The 15,410-nt window shown below is 50.2% G+C and overlaps 1 protein-coding gene across 1 annotated transcript in view; it reads right to left on the bottom strand.

Moving 5' to 3' along the window:
• Positions 1 to 15,410, bottom strand: part of CASP2 (caspase 2) — a 338,496-nt gene that overhangs the window by 194,213 nt on the left and 128,873 nt on the right. Inside the window, exon 6 of the mRNA XM_085620348.1 lies at positions 3,813 to 3,989. Coding sequence (XP_085476474.1) covers positions 3,813 to 3,989 — 177 coding nt within the window. The remainder of the gene's footprint in view (positions 1 to 3,812; positions 3,990 to 15,410) is intronic.

Here is a 15,410-nt window from a genome sequence, read left to right as displayed (position 1 = left end):
AACAAAATGCTGGTGTTTTAGGGTCCAGTCTGCTGGCTATGAAATATTCTACAAATTGAATCAAGGGGACAGTCTCTCCTTTAGAACTGCCATTCAGGGTGAAAAACATTTCCATCCCTGGATAATGACGTTATTTTACCTGAGACTTCACTCTGACCATAAACCTGAAAACGCAACCTCCCAACATTCAGTCAATCTTGTACGTCACCTGTAAAGAGGCGAGAAGGAGACAAGGGTCTGGGTGGTAGGAGTAAAAGGATAGGAGGATATGGGGCTCTGGGTGGTAGGAGAAAGAAGTGAGGAGGATACGGGGGTCTGGGTGGTAGGAGTAAGAGGATAGGATACCGGGGGTCTGGGTGGTAGGAGTAAGAAGTGAAGAGGATACGGGGGTCTGGGTGGTAGGAGTAAGAGGTGAGAAGGATACGGGGGTCTGGGTGGTAGGAGTAAGAGGTGAGAAGGATACAGGGTTCTGAGTGGAAGGAGTAAGAGGTGAGAAGAATACGGGGGTCTGGGTGGTAGGAATAAAAGGTGAGGAGGATACAGGGAGTCTGGGTGGTAGGAGTAAGAGGTGAGAAGGATATGGGGGTCTGGGCGGTAGGAGTAAGATGAGGAGGATAAGGGGGTCTGGGTGGTAGGAATAAGAGGTGAGGAAGATAAGAGGAGTCTGGGTGGTAGGAGTAAGAGGATAGGATACAGGGGGTCTGGGTGGTATGAGTGAGGTGAGGAGGATAAGGGGGATCTGGGTAGTAGGAGTAAGAGGTGAGAAGGATACGGGGGTCTGGGTGGTAGGAGTGAGAGGTGAGAAGGATACGGGGGTCTGGGTGGTAGGAGTGAGAGGTGAGAAGGATACGGGGGTCTGGGTGGTAGGAGTAAGAGGTGAGGAGAATAAGAGGGGTCTGGGGGTATGAGTAAGAGGATAGGGGGTGGTCTGGGTGGTAGGAGGACCTCCTTCAAAGACCGCCTCGACAACAACGCACACAATAGCAAGGAGCTCTTCAACATCGTGAAGGAACTCTCCAACCCTAGCTCCAACACCAACGACATCCCGCCGTCTCAAGCCCTGTGCGACTTCCTCGCCACGTTCTTCCACCGCAAGATAGCAGACATCCACAACAGCTTCAACACCCAGACAGCCTCAACAGACAGCAACACAACAGACCCTCTGCACACCATCAACCACGACCCCCTGCTAGCCTGGGCCAGCGTGAACGTCAATGACACCATCAAGACCATGAGCACAATCCACTCCGGGTCTCCGTCAGACCCACTCCCGCACCACGTCTTCAACAAAGCAAGCAGCTCCATCGCACCCCACCTACGCAACGTCATCAACCTCTCCCTCGAGACCGCGACCTTCCCAGAGAGCTGGACACAAGCCGAGATAAACGCCCTACTCAAAAAACCTAAGGTAGACCCAAGAGACCTCAAGAACTTCCGGCCCATCTCTCTGCTCCCCTTCCTGGCCAAGGTCATCGAGAAAATCGTCAACAGACAGCTAACCCGATACCTCGAAGAAAACAGAATCCTGGACCCTTCCCAGTCAGGGTTCCGCAGCAACCACAGCACAGAGACTGCCCTCATCGCCGCCACCGACATCAGGACCCTGCTGGACAACGGTGAGACCGCAGCACTCATCCTCCTAGACCTCTCCGCCGCATTCAACACCGTCTGCCACCGCACACTACGCGCACGCCTCAGGGATCCGAGACAAGGCTCTGGAATGGACCACCTCCTTCCTCTCCGGCAGAACCCAGAGCGTCCGCCTCCCCCCCCCATTCCGTTCCAAAGCCTCCGAGATCATCTGCGGCGTACCCTCAGCCCGACACTGTTCAACATTTACATGGTCCCGCTCGCAAACATCGCCCAACAGCACGACCTCAACATAATCTCCTACGCCGACGACACTCAACTGATCCACTCCCTCACCAAGGCCCCATCACCGCCAAAGCCAACCTCCACGAAGGAATGAAGGCCGTCGCCGACTGGATGAATATCAGCCGTCTGAAGCTGAACTCGGAAAAGACGGAGGTCCTCATCCTCGGCTCCAACCCTTCAGCCTGGGACGACTCCTGGTGGCAGACGGCACTGGGGGCAGCCCCGACACCCACCGACCACGCTCGCAACCTGGGAATCATCCTCAACTCAACGCTCTCAATGACCAAGCAAGTCAACGCCGTCTCCTCCTCCTGCTTCAACACCCTCCGCATGCTACAGATGGATACCGACAGATACAAGAAAGACAGTCACCCAGGCCCTCGTCAGCAGCAGACTCGACTACGGAAACGCCCTCTACGCGGGAGCCCCGACCAAGCTCATCAAACGACTACAACGCATCCAAAACGCCTCGGCACGACTGATACTCGACGTACCATGACACGGCCACATCATCCCCCACCTGAGAAACCTGCACTGGCTCCCTGTCAACAAGAGGATATCCTTCAAGCTCCTCATCCACGCACACAAAGCACTCCACAAGACTGGCCCAGCCTACCTCAACAGACGGCTCTCCTTCTACAGCCCCAACTGCCAGTTACGCTCCCCCGACCCCTCACTTGCCACCGTCCTGTGCATCCGAAGAAAAAACACCGGCAGGAGATTCTTCTCCCACCTCGCCGCCAAGACATGGAACACCCTCCCACTGAGCCTACGATAGACCCAAGACCTGCTGACCTTCAGGAGGATACTCAGACCTGGCTGTTCAATTCAGTAGTGCCCCCCCACCCCTCCCCCCCAGCGCCTTGAGACCCTCGCGGGTATGTAGTGCGCTTTACAAATGATTGATTGATTGATAGGAGTAATAGGTGAGAAGGATACGGGGGTCTGCGTGGTAGGAGTAAGAGGTGAGGAGGATAAGAGGGGTCTGGGGTGTAGGAGTAAGAGGAGGATATGGGGTTCTGGGTGGTAGGAGTAAGAGGTGAGGAGGATAGGAAGTTCTGCGGTGTAGGAGTAAGAGGTGAGGAGGATACGGGGTCTGGGTGGTAGAAGTAAGAGGTGAGGAGGATATGGGGTTCTGAGTGGAAGGATTAAGAGGTGAGGAGAATACGGGGGTCTGGGTGGTAGGAGTAAGAGGTGAGGAGGATACAGGGGATCTGGGTGGTAAGAGTAAGGTCTGAAAAGGATACAGGGGTCTGGGTGGTAGGATTAAGAGGTGAGGAGGATAAGGGGGATTGGGTGGTAGGAGTAAGGTGAGGAGAATGCGGGGGTCTGGGTGGTAGGAGTAAGAGGTGAGGAGGATAAGAGGGGTCTGGGTGGTAGGAGTAAGAGGATAGGAGGATACAGGGGGTCTGGGTGGTTAGAGTAAGGTGAGGAGGATCTGTGTGGTAGGAATAAGGGCTGAGAAGAATACAGGGGTCTGGGTGGTAGGAGTAAGGTAAGGAGGATACAGGGGTCTGTGTTGTAGGAGTAAGAGCTGAGGAGGATACGGTGGTCTGGGTGGTAGGAGTAAGAAGTGAGGAGAATGTGGGGGTCTCGTGGTAGGAATAAGAGGTGAGGAGGATAAGAGGGGGTCTGGGTGGTAGGAGTAAGAGGATAGGAGGATACAGGGTGTCTAGGTGGTAGGAGTAAGGTGAGGAGGATCTGTGTGGTAGGAAAAAGGGCTGAGAAGGTTAGGGGTGTCTGGGTGGTAGGAGTAAGATGAGGAGGATACGGGGGTCTGGGTGGTGGCAGTAAGGTGAGGAGGTTACGGGGCTCTGGGTGGTAGGAGTAAGAGGATAGGAGGATAAGGGTGATCTGGGTGGTAGGAGTAGACAAGGCGACCATCAAACTCTTCTAGGGAGTCTTTCATGTGGGAGTCGCGCCCTCTCCCATCTCACCTCTGCAGTCTGGTTCTCCAGTAGCTTTACTGTGAAGTCCATGGAGGAGAAGAGCTTCTCCAGTGCAGCCTGGTCCACATCACCGCCTGAGCGGAACTCCAGCTCCCCGCTGCCACCGAACTGCACATTGCTGATTACTATGGCCTGGCCCCGGGGTCTGGATTTCATTTGATAGGCCTGGGAGTGGCCAAGAAAGAAAAGAGGGAAAGAGAGTGAGAGAACGAAAGAAGCATTAGTATCCATCTGCTCGAACAAGCTGAAGTCACAAATCTATGATCAGTTCTTCAACATGCTGCTCACCCAGCTTTACAGAGCAGTAACCCTCCCTTCTCCAGCATGGAACCTTCTGCAGGTTCACTAGCTCACAACTTCCTTCAATTCCCAGCAAGAACCATCATGACTCCATTTTGAAAGCCATGCAGCACGAGAAAGGTTCATTTCTCCAGCATGTGACCTCCTCAAGCATTAGAGTGAGGGCACACCGTGGAGCAGTATGGTGGGCGAACCCTGAACCCCTTTGAGAAGAGAACTATAGTGAAATGAAAGTAAAGTATAGTTTCTTACCTATCGGTGTAGTTTTGCAGCTTGAAGACTTTCTGGATTCACTATGCTGTGCATTATTCCTCCATCTTGTGGTTGGGTCCGGAATCGTAGTATTTTCTCTTTTTTTTGTGGCCCAGCTGGGCGGCAACGTCCCACCATTTGGTGTCCTTCGTGACGTTGGCGCGCTTCCTGCGGAAGCTCCCACCTTTGGTCGCCATCGTCGGATTATTTTTTCTTGTCCTGTGTTAATCTTGTTTTCCCTGTTATTTTCTTAAAGTCTTGTTCATTTTTAATCCCTTTCCTCCTGTCTCATCTTTCTGGCAGAGGAGGGTGGGTTCGCTAGTGAATCCAGAAAGTCTTCAAGCTGTAAAACTACACCGACAGGTAGGAAACTATATGTTTTGCAGCGTGAATCTTTCTGGATACACTATGCTGTGCATAGACTTTGCAGCGGTTTGTCCTTATTGTGGTGGCTGGGTGGAAGATGAGCACTGGTTACTGAATATGTGCTGTAAGACCTTCTGTCCCACTTGCGCTTCTTTGTTCATCTGGATATCCACACAGTAGTGCTTTGTGAACGTATGCACTGAAGACCATGTCGCCGCTTGGAAAATGTCTTGGATAGGTGTGTTCGCTAGAAACGCAATTGTTGCTCCTTTCTTCCTTGACTGAACTTGAGCTGCTCCTTGTAACTGTTGTCCTGCCTGCTTGTGGCAGAGTTGAATTGTCTGCGCAATCCATCGTGCAATGGTATTCTTGGTGACTGCTCGTCTCAGAAAACTGCTGGAAAAGGAGACACAGAAGTGTTTTGTCTTTCTGCACTCCTTTGTCCTCTCCATATAGTGCCTTACAGCACTTCTGGCGTGTATTGTGTGTAGCGCCCTTTCTGTTCTTGTGGTCGGGTTTTGGAAAAAAACTTGGTATTTAGATTGTTTGGTTAATATGGAACCGAGACACCAACTTTGGCATGAAGTGTGGGTCCGTTCTCATTAGAATCCTGTCCTTGTGTATTTGAAAGTAGGGCTCTTGGAGTGTGAGCGTTTGCAACTCACTTACTCTTCGTAGTAATGTGATAGCCACTAAGGCCGTCTTTAGTGTGAGCATGTGCAGTGTAGCCTTGTGAATAGGTTCAAACGGTGCCTTCATCTATTGAGTTAGCACTACGTTGTGGTTCCATGCTAGTGCTGGCATCCTCTTAGGGGGTGCGATTCTCTTCGCCCCTTCCAAGAATCTCTTCACCACTTGAGAGGTGAAGAAACTTTTCCCTGTTTCTCCTCGTGTCGGCCACTACCGCAGCTAAGTGCACCCTTAGGGATGTGTAGCTTAATCCGCTTTGTAGCAGGTGCGTTAAGTACTTTAGTACTGTTGATTCCCTTGTGACCTTCCGTTGTAGCTTCTCCTTGATGCGCCATTGGGAGAACCTTTTCCATTTTGCTACGTAGCACTTTCTTGTGGTCGGCCTCCTTGCCTCCCTGAGTACAGCCATAGTACTTGCTGGTAGTTTGAGGTGCACAAATTCTAGGTCTTCGGGAGCCCTGCTGCTAGGCTGGGCCTCTCTGTTCTAGGTCTTCAGGAGCCCTGCTGCTAGGCTGGGCCTCTCTGTTCTAGGTCTTCAGGAGCCCTGCTGCTAGGCTGGGCCTCTCTGTTCTAGGTCTTCAGGAGCCCTGCTGCTAGGCTGGGCCTCTCTGTTCTAGGTCTTCAGGAACCCTGCTGCTAGGCTGAGCCTCTCTGGTTCTGGGTGCAGTACCTTTCCGTTCTGCGTCGTTAACAGGTCCCTTCTTCTTGGGAACCTGTGTCCTGCTTCTCGTGCCATTTCCACTATCGGTGAGAACCAGGACTTCCTGGCCCACTGAGGTGCTATCACTATTAGTGTCATGTTGCGGATTCTGCATTTGCTGAGTACCCTGTGTATCAGTGGTATCGGGGGAAAACGTATGCAAATGTCTTTGACCAACTTATCCATAGCGCATTCCCTTGGCACCGATGGTCTGGTTGTCTGGACGCGAAGTGTTGGCATTTTGCATTCTTGTGTGTTGCAAATAGGTCTATTTGCGGAGTACCCCATTTCTTGAAAAGCTTCTCTATTTCCTGCTGGTTGAGCTCCCATTCGCTGAGTTGGTCTGCTTCCACATTGTCCTTCCCCAGGAGATGTATTGCTAGTAGGTCTATTCTTAGTGGGATGGCCCATCTCCATATTTCCTGTGCTAGCCCCGATAGTGCCACTGATTGTGTTCCTCCTTGTTTGTTGATGTAGAACATGGTGGTTGTATTGTCTGTTTGGAACAACACCCTTTTTCCGTACAACTCTTTCTGAAAGGCTTTTAAGGCTAGGAATACAGTTCTTAGCTCCTGGTAGTTGATGTGTCTGACCGTATCTTGATGCGACCATAGACCCCTCACCTTGAGTTTGTTCATGTGCGCGCCCCACCCCAGCTGGGAGGCGTCCGTTGTGATGGTCAGTGTTGGAGTTGGTTGGGTGAATGGCTTCCCCTGTGATATGTTTTCCTTTTTCCACCATGCTATTTCCTGATGCACTGCGTGTGTGACAACCACAAGATCTTCCCACCTCCCTGTTGCCAGTGACCATTGCTGCTGGATCCATTCCTGGAATGGTCTCATGTGTAGTCGTATATTTGGGACTAGGTGGATGCATGACTCCATTATTCCCATTGGTTTGCTCGCCGTCCTCACTGTCAGAACTTGCGCCTTGCGTTAATAACGCGTTTCCTTCAGTATCGCCAATGTTCTCTTCCTGCTGGGGAACACTTTGGCCTGTATGGTGTCGATCTTCCCCTAAGAATATCTTGATTTGTTCTGGTTCTGTTGACAATTTCTCCCAATGGATCGATAACCCCAGTCTTGTCAGTGTTAGTATGACCTGCTGGATGTGTAGCTTGCATTGGCTGTACCAACTTGCCTTTACGAGCCAGTCGTCGAGATAGGGGTATACATGTATTCCTTGCCTTCGTAGGTGTGCTGCGACAGCTGCTAGGCATTTTGTAAACACCCTTGGTGCGGATTTCAGGCTGAATGCCAGTACTGTAAACTGGTGGTGGCTTTGGTTGATCACAAACCTTAGCAGGCGCTTGCGTTTTTGGTTGATGGGGATGTGTAAGTATGCGTCCTTTAAAGCTATGGTGGCCATGAAGTCCCCTTGTTGTATTTGTGGTATTACCTCTGGTAGGGAAGTCATCTTGAACTTTTGAGTTCTTATGAATTTGTTCAGGAACCTTAGATCGGTCTTAGTGTTTCGTCCACCAGGAAGTAAGTTGATTAAACCCCTTTGTTCCTTTGTTTTTTTGGTACCACCTCTATTGCCTCCTTGCTGAGCAGTTCTTGAACCTCTAGTTGCAAGAGCGAGAGCTCCTTTGCTGAGTGTGCCCTTCTTGGTTTTCTGTTCGGAGGGTGTTTATAACTCTATACAGTATCCGTATTGTATGGTGTTTAGTATCCATTGTCCGATGTGACCTTCCTCCATTCCTGGATGAAGTCTCTTATTCTTCCCCCTTCCGGTGTTGAGTATTCGAGGTACTGTTTGTCGTTGAACGCTCGGCTGCAGTTTTTATGTCCTTCCACCCACGCCGAGGTTTTGCTAGGGTGGGGGCCTGTTCCATGGTGGAGTCACTTGGTTGAGGGCTGTTGGCCTCATCTTCGTGTCTGTCCTCGTCCATTTCCGTGCCCTCGAAAGGACTGTCCCCGGGGCTGGTACCGCCAGTTCCGCTGCTGCTGTCCCTGCTGCTGCTGGCCTTGGTTGTTACCTCGGTAGCCTTGCTGGAACGTTTGGTGCGATGTGCTAGGCACGTTGCCTCCTCTACCGCCCGGCCTTCTTGTGGGTGTGCCTCTTCTCATTTCTATGGACTGCAACGCTCCCATGGACCTTGCTGTTTCGTTGTCCTTCTTGAGCTGTGTCAACTGGCGTGCCAAACAGTTGCTCTCCGTTAAAAGGTGTGTTCAGGATGCTGCTTTGCACTTCTGGCTTGAATCGAGAAATTCTGAGCCATGCGTCCCTTCTCTCGGTCACTCCTATCATCATTAGCCTGCTAGATGTTTCTGCAGCATCCAATGCCGATTTTAGGCATGTGTTCGCCATGTTCTTCCCTTCTTCTACCAGGTGAGCTGCTCTCTGTTGGAACTGGTCTGGTAGATGCTTTAGGAGCTGCCCCACTTCATCCCAGTGCTGGTATGCGTGCCTGTTGATCAGAATGTTGGAGTTTGCGATGCACCAATGTATTGCCGCATTTCTCTCCACCTTCCTCCCTGTGAGATCCATCCTCCTACTTTCCTTGTCTGGAGGTGGTCCGGCATTAGTGGGTACATTGGCCCTCTTCCTAGGCATAGCTGCAATTATGGAGTCTGCTGGCACTGATCCCTGGATGTATGCAGGGTCCTTTGAAGAATGTTTGTACTTCTCCGTTCTAGGGGTCACAGCTTTGAATACTGCTTGCTCCTTAAAGGCCTCTCTTCCTTGATGCAGCACACTAGGGAGCATGGGCAGGAATTGGCTTCTAGTTTATTGAGGCAGTAGAGTCTCCAGGAGGAAACATGCCTTGGGCTTCTCCTCCTCCATCTTCACTCCATAAGTCTACTCCATAAGTCTGTGCAGCCTTCTGCACGACCATGTTGTAGATCCCTAAGTCGTCTGGCGGCGAGGGTCTCAAAGGGTACGTGTCTACCCCTTCTTCCAGCGATTCAGCTTCGAGATCTTGCCATTCCATATCTTGTGCCTCCGAGGACATCGCGTCCCGGTAGGATTGAAGGTCTTCATCGCCTTCTCCCTCGAAATAGAAGTCTTTATCTCCGAGTTCCTTGACTGGTTTGGGCGTTTTGGGCGGTTCTGCGTCGTCTCTTTCGACTTCGACCGCGGGGTTTCGACGGGATGGTATATTGGCTCATCTTCTCATCTTTGTCCTTTTTCTGCTGCAGGATGCTCGCCATTTCGACCTCGAACCTCCTCTTCTCCCTATCCATCTCGGTGGCATATTCGTCGTCGAGGGTTGGGGCGCTTCTCTTCGGGGACGTCGACATCTGCCCTTTTTTCTCGGCGCCGAGGTGTCCTTTTCGAGGCCAACCTTCGAACTTTGTTTCTCGAGGGCTTTCGCCGATTGGGAGTCCTTTTGGAAGGATCCGCTCGGTTGATTGTCCCTGGTAGCTGTTGCTTTCGTCGAGTGTTTCGACGGCAAAGCTCCCTTCGAGGATTTAGCTTCACTTCTACGAGTGTCGCTCATGGCTTTTGCTTCACCCTTTCGAGTGTCGCCTGAGTGTTTAGGGGTCTACGACTCCCTTACCTCCTTCAACGTCTTATGGACCTCGACGACCATGCAGTTCTCCGGTCCTTTGGCGCTGTTGTCCTCCTCTCCACTGGAGAGACCCAAGTCTCGGAGCGATGGAGGTGGCCCCTGGCCATGCATGCTATGGTTCACCCTTCTCTGCCTCTCCCTTACTCTGAGGGTCTTGGGTGTAAATGTCGAGCAGACGTTGCAGTCTTCGCTGCTGTGGTTGAGCGGCAGGCAGAGGTTGCAGACTGAATGCTGATCCTTCTGGGTGTACTTGTGGTGGCAATTGGTGCAAAACTTGAACTGTGTTTTGTCTATCCCCTCGCTCAGGGAGCCCCCTGCGAGCGCATTCTCCGAACGTCGAGGTTTTGGTCGCAAAATATCTCCCTCGTCGTTCCGGTTACCTGACCTGTAGTCCGGTGTCGCTGACAACTTGATTTTCGTCGATCTTCTGCGATTTTTCTTGATTCCTCTTCCAAAACTCGGGAACTCTTCGGTAATGATGCAGACCCAACGGCGGAAAAAAGAATCTGAAGATGGCGACCAAAGGTGGGAGCTTCCGCATGAAGGGCGCCGACGTCATGAAGGACACCAAATGGTGGGACGTCGCCGCCCACCTGGGCCACAAAAAAAAGAGAAAATACTACAATTGCGGACCCAACCACAAGATGGCGGAATAATGCACAGAATAGTGAATCCAGAAAGATTTGCGCTATAAAAATGTTCCTTCTCCAAGAGATGGTCGTGGGAGGGTCCACAGAACTTTCAATGCCAAAGAACTATGGGTACGACCCAAAAGATCCCTTCCCCGTTACAGGGTCTTCTGCAGATGCACAGGTGGACACTTGGAATGCTAAAACTATTGCTGCACAGAATAAACGTTACCTTCTCCAATGTGGGACTCCTAGACTCCCGGGGGCAGGGGCTGAGAACACTTCACAGTATGGATAACTGGTCCAACAACAGAACTCCAACAAACTCACAAGGTCACCAGACAAACGTGCAAGTGAACAAAAGGGGTGGAGCAGGAATGGGGGGATGGATGGTCGAAGGCTTCACCTGAACTGGTGTCTGCAAGCATCTTGACATAATATAGAGTTCGTTAGGACAAAGGGTATACCCAAGGATCACTGGGACCTGGGTGTCTAGTAGTATAGGAAGGTGGTCCCAGGGCATAAGTAATTATATAACAAAGTCAAAAAAAGGGAAATCAAATTATAATGCAAACCATCAAGTGATGCTGAAGCGTTATTTAATCACACTTCAGCAAAGTTATCAATTCTTTATAACAATCAATTTGCAGCAATCTTACAAAATTAAATCGCAACGAGGTGCCCAAGGGGGGAGAAACGGGAGAGAGGGGTGAGGGGGGTGGGGGGAAAAAAGTGTTTGAAAGTGACTTCAACACATTTCTTGCAGTATCACACGTCAATTGTTAGGCATAGGATTCATTGCCAACAGATTTAAACAGAGATAGAATCTTCAATTATACATTTGTTGAAAAAACCATGTACATTTTGAGACAACACAGTGGTGGATGCACTATTGCTGGTACTGGTACAGGTTAAGTGTCGACGTTTCGACCCCTGAACATCAAGTAGGTTAGTTGGGTCCTTACAGACGGGGTCTTCATCAGGACTCGGGTGAAGGAAGGGAGGAGGGGCACCTAGGAATGGGATAATTACATGTTAAAAGGGTAGAAAATGATTTAAGTCCTAGAAGAGCACTTAAAAGGACTCAGCGGGAAATGAATCCTCTATTTACCGATTAGAAGGAACCAGGTGGGTATTAAATGGACGTCGCAGATGTAGGGCTGTCGCGCTCCACGGGAGGTGGGAGTGAAAGGACACCTGAAAAAATATAAGGTGTCAATGTGAGGATAATCACTAAATATTTCGGTAAAATTATATTTAGTGATTCAGGGGTCGAAACGTCGACACTTAACCTGTACCAGTACCAGCAATAGTGCATCCACCACTGTGTTGTCTCAAAATGTACATGGTTTTTTCAACAAATGTATAATTGAAGATTCTATCTCTGTTTCAATCTGTTGGCAATGAATCCTATGCCTAACAATTGACGTGTGATACTGCAAGAAATGTGTTGAAGTCACTTTCAAACACTTTTTTCCCCCCACTCCTTCCCCCCACCCCCCTCACCCCTCTCTCCCGTTTCTCCCCCCTTGGGCACCTCGTTGCGATTTAATTTTGTAAGATTGCTGCAAATTGATTGTTATAAAGAATTGATAACTTTGCTGAAGTGTGATTAAATAACGCTTCAGCATCACTTGATGGTTTGCATTATAATTTGATTTCCCTTTTTTTGACTTTGTTATATAATTACTTATGCCCTGGGACCACCTTCCTATAATAATATAGAGTTCAGCTGTTGTGTCTGGAGCCTGGAGCAGGAGGGGTGGAAACATTCTGTGACAATTTGCTCTCCGTCTTCTTTTTGTGCCCATCTTAGACTACTCTGTGCCGAATTTCTAAAAGAAGGAGTGTCTGTGCCCAGCGCTCTGCCGAGAAGCCCGGGCTGGGGCTCTTAAATGTCACCATGACGGACACCAAGGCTGAGTAGATCTGAATCTGCCGCAGGCCTTTTTAATCCATTATTAGACACTCCCTGCCCTTTTACCCAACACTTGTAGGTTCCTGCTTTCCCCCTTTGAGATGGTTGTACCGACTCCCCCTCCCGCCTTTGTATGGCTTGTTCTCTCTTGCTCTCGTGAAATGTCCAATGAAGAAAAATAGGTGCTAGTCCCCAAAAATAAGCGCCGGTGGGCCCCACTGACTCAAATTAAGCACCAAGAATCCTACAAACAAGTCCTCTGTTCAAGAACAGACAGAAGAGAACCACATTTCAACAGCTCAATAGACCATGCATTGCATAGATGGGTAAATGTTTATCTTTTTCTAAAGTTGGGATCAAGGTACAGTAGTTACTGGGGCATAAGAAAAAGGTACTTACCTGCAGTTACAATTTTTCTGATGGATACTCTATCTACCTGCAGATTCCTCACCTGTAGAACTATCCCAGGCGTCAGACTGGATCCTGAAACTTCAAGGCATCGAGTTCGCCACTTTAGGGCGCTGGACTTGGTGCCGGAAGTGATGTCAGTTGATGCCTCTGAGGCAATACAGAGCCAACACTGACGTCTGTTACCCTTCATTTTCTCCAAGGCAAGAGGGCAGAATCAATGCTGAAAACTTCTCACAGTAGCAAAAGAATGTGTGTGAGTTTCACCAGAAAGATCATTACCACAGGTAAGTAACTTTTTCTTCTGATGGATACTTCTACCTGCAGACTCCTCACCAGTAGAACAGATTCCACAGCAATACCCTACGTAGGACGACGGTGGATGGATGATTGGACTAGGACATCGCGTAGAACCAGCCTAGCGAATTGACCATCTCTTCTCACATTTGAGTTCAGACAATAATATTTTGCAAATGTGTGTAGGGAGGCCCAAGTCACTGCCTTACAAAGATCTGCAATTGAAACGCCCCACGCCAGAGCAGAAGGGGTAGATTTGGATCTAGCAGAATGAGCACAGATCCCCTCAGTCGGCTCCTTGGCCAAGGCGCAGCAAGTTTTAATGCAGAGGCGGCCTCATCTTGATAGAGCCCTTTTTGAACTGCCTTTCCCTTTTTGGCACGGCATGCCTAGGATCTAACCAATGCAACTGTTCTTACTCCTTTGTGGGATGAGGAGGAGAGTAAACATCGGAAGAGTGATGGACTGGGCAAGGTGGAAGGAAGTGACTTCTTCGGGAAGGAAAGCAGCCCTGGCTCCAGGAGAGAGCAACAGTTAAGGGCTTGTAACTCACTGACCCTCCTAGCAGACGTTTTTGTAACCAAGGACACTGTCTTCAGAGTTACCATACTAAAGAATACAACCGTGAAGTGGCTCAAACGGAGTCCCCATAAAAATGTAGGAGCCACATTTAAGTCCCATTGAAGAACCACAAAGGGAGTAGGGGAACAAGGTTGGTCAGGCCCTTGAGGAAACGCAGGACAACAGGGGACTTAATCAGGAATTGAAGATCCGGCGGACAAGGCGTCTAAATAACCCTTCACAGTGCCAATGGCACATCCTCTCTAAGCCAAAGAAAGTGCCAACTGAAGCACGTGGGATAATGTGGCCTGCAAGGGATTCACGCTGCACACTATTGTCCGCACACCATACAATAAAGTTCCCCATCTGCCGGAATAGACTGCCTTAGTGAAGAAGCGACACGCTAATGAGATGGCATCTAAAACTCTGGTGGTATCTGAAAGGAGCTGGATTGTGCCCTCTCAATCTCCAAGCATGCAGGTGGAGGTCTCAGACTGGGGTGCAGAACCATTCCCACAGACTGGGAGAGAAGATCCGGCCCGATTGGCAGGCGGAGCAGAGAAGCCCAGGAGGTCTGCATACAACACCCTTATTGGCCAATCTGGGGCTACGGTAATGACTTGGGACCAGTCTTGGCAAATGTTCCTCAGACCCCGAGGAATCAAGGGTACGGGGAGAAACGTGACCTGCAGCTCAATCGTCCGCCTCAACTGAAAGGCGTCCTACAAGGCTCCTCTCAATGGATACTGGAGGGCACTGAAATGTGGGCTTTGACCATTTTCCAAGGAAGTGAACAAGTCCACCCGAGAAGTGTCCCACTGGGTGAAGATGTCTTGGACTACCTCCGGCAGCAGATGCCAGCTCAGGCTGTTGGCTCTGACATTCAGAGACCCCGCTAGGTGATTGGCGAGGAGCCATAGCGCTTGGCAGTGTGTCCAAGACCACAGTCTTCATGGTTCCAGACTACAGCGGTGAGGCCCTATTCCCCCTTGCTTGTTGACATAGCACATTGCTGTCATGTTGTCTGTCAAGATCTGGATGGACCGACCGCCAACGGAAGGGAGGAAAGCCTTGAGCGCCAGCCGAAACACCTGGAATTCTAGCAGTCTGGTGTGAAGCACGTGCTCCTCTGGAGACCAGCAGACCCTGATTTCCAGATGAGGACCCCAGCCCAGGTTGGAGGCATTTGTCGCTACTGTAGCCGCAGCGGGCAGAGAAGTGAAGGCCATCCGTATATCAGGTTCACCTCGTTCACCCATTAAGCAACTTCTGTCACAGTGCTGGGGGAGACAATGGAGTTCGCCAGGTCTCCTCCGTACTGTAGGCACTGCCATATTAGACACCACTGCAAAGACCCCTGTGTGCCCCGGGGACTAGGAGAATGCAGGAAGCCAGCAGACCTAGGAATCACCGGACCATTAGACTAGGTGGCTTTTACGCCTGGGGCAGGATTTGCAGATCCACAAATCCATCGCACTCTGACTGTCTTGCCATCACAGGAAATTTCTGGTACAGTCCCCATTACCAATCACAGTGAACTCAGCACTGTGTTGAGACACACTTAAAAGAACAAGCATTGAAAATGCAATAGGTCTCGCCTTTGATTAAGTTAAAGACATTTGCTTTGCTATACAATTCCATTAGCAAAGCAAATGGCTTTAACTTAACCAAAGGCAAGATCTATTGCATTTTCAATGCTTGTTCAAAGAGCATTCACGCCCCCCATTCGTGTCCCGCAGAGACGAGTCTCATTGCCGGCGTTATCCTAGATTACACAATTTAGAACTAACATGGGAATGAAACGTAGCCCTACCTACCCGCTGCAAGACTCCCAGGCCTGCGTCTTCACTAGGCATTACCTGTCCACAGCCACCAATATATTCAGCTAGGAACCTGCAGGTCGGCTTGTGGTTATTATGCCACACTGAACAACCGACCCATCGAG

The sequence above is a fragment of the Triturus cristatus genome, chromosome 7 (assembly GCF_964204655.1).
Source record: "Triturus cristatus chromosome 7, aTriCri1.1, whole genome shotgun sequence".
In the NCBI taxonomy this organism is placed as follows: domain Eukaryota; kingdom Metazoa; phylum Chordata; class Amphibia; order Caudata; family Salamandridae; genus Triturus; species Triturus cristatus.
Note: the sequence above shows the minus strand (reverse complement) of the source record. Positions and strands in the feature narration are given on the sequence as shown.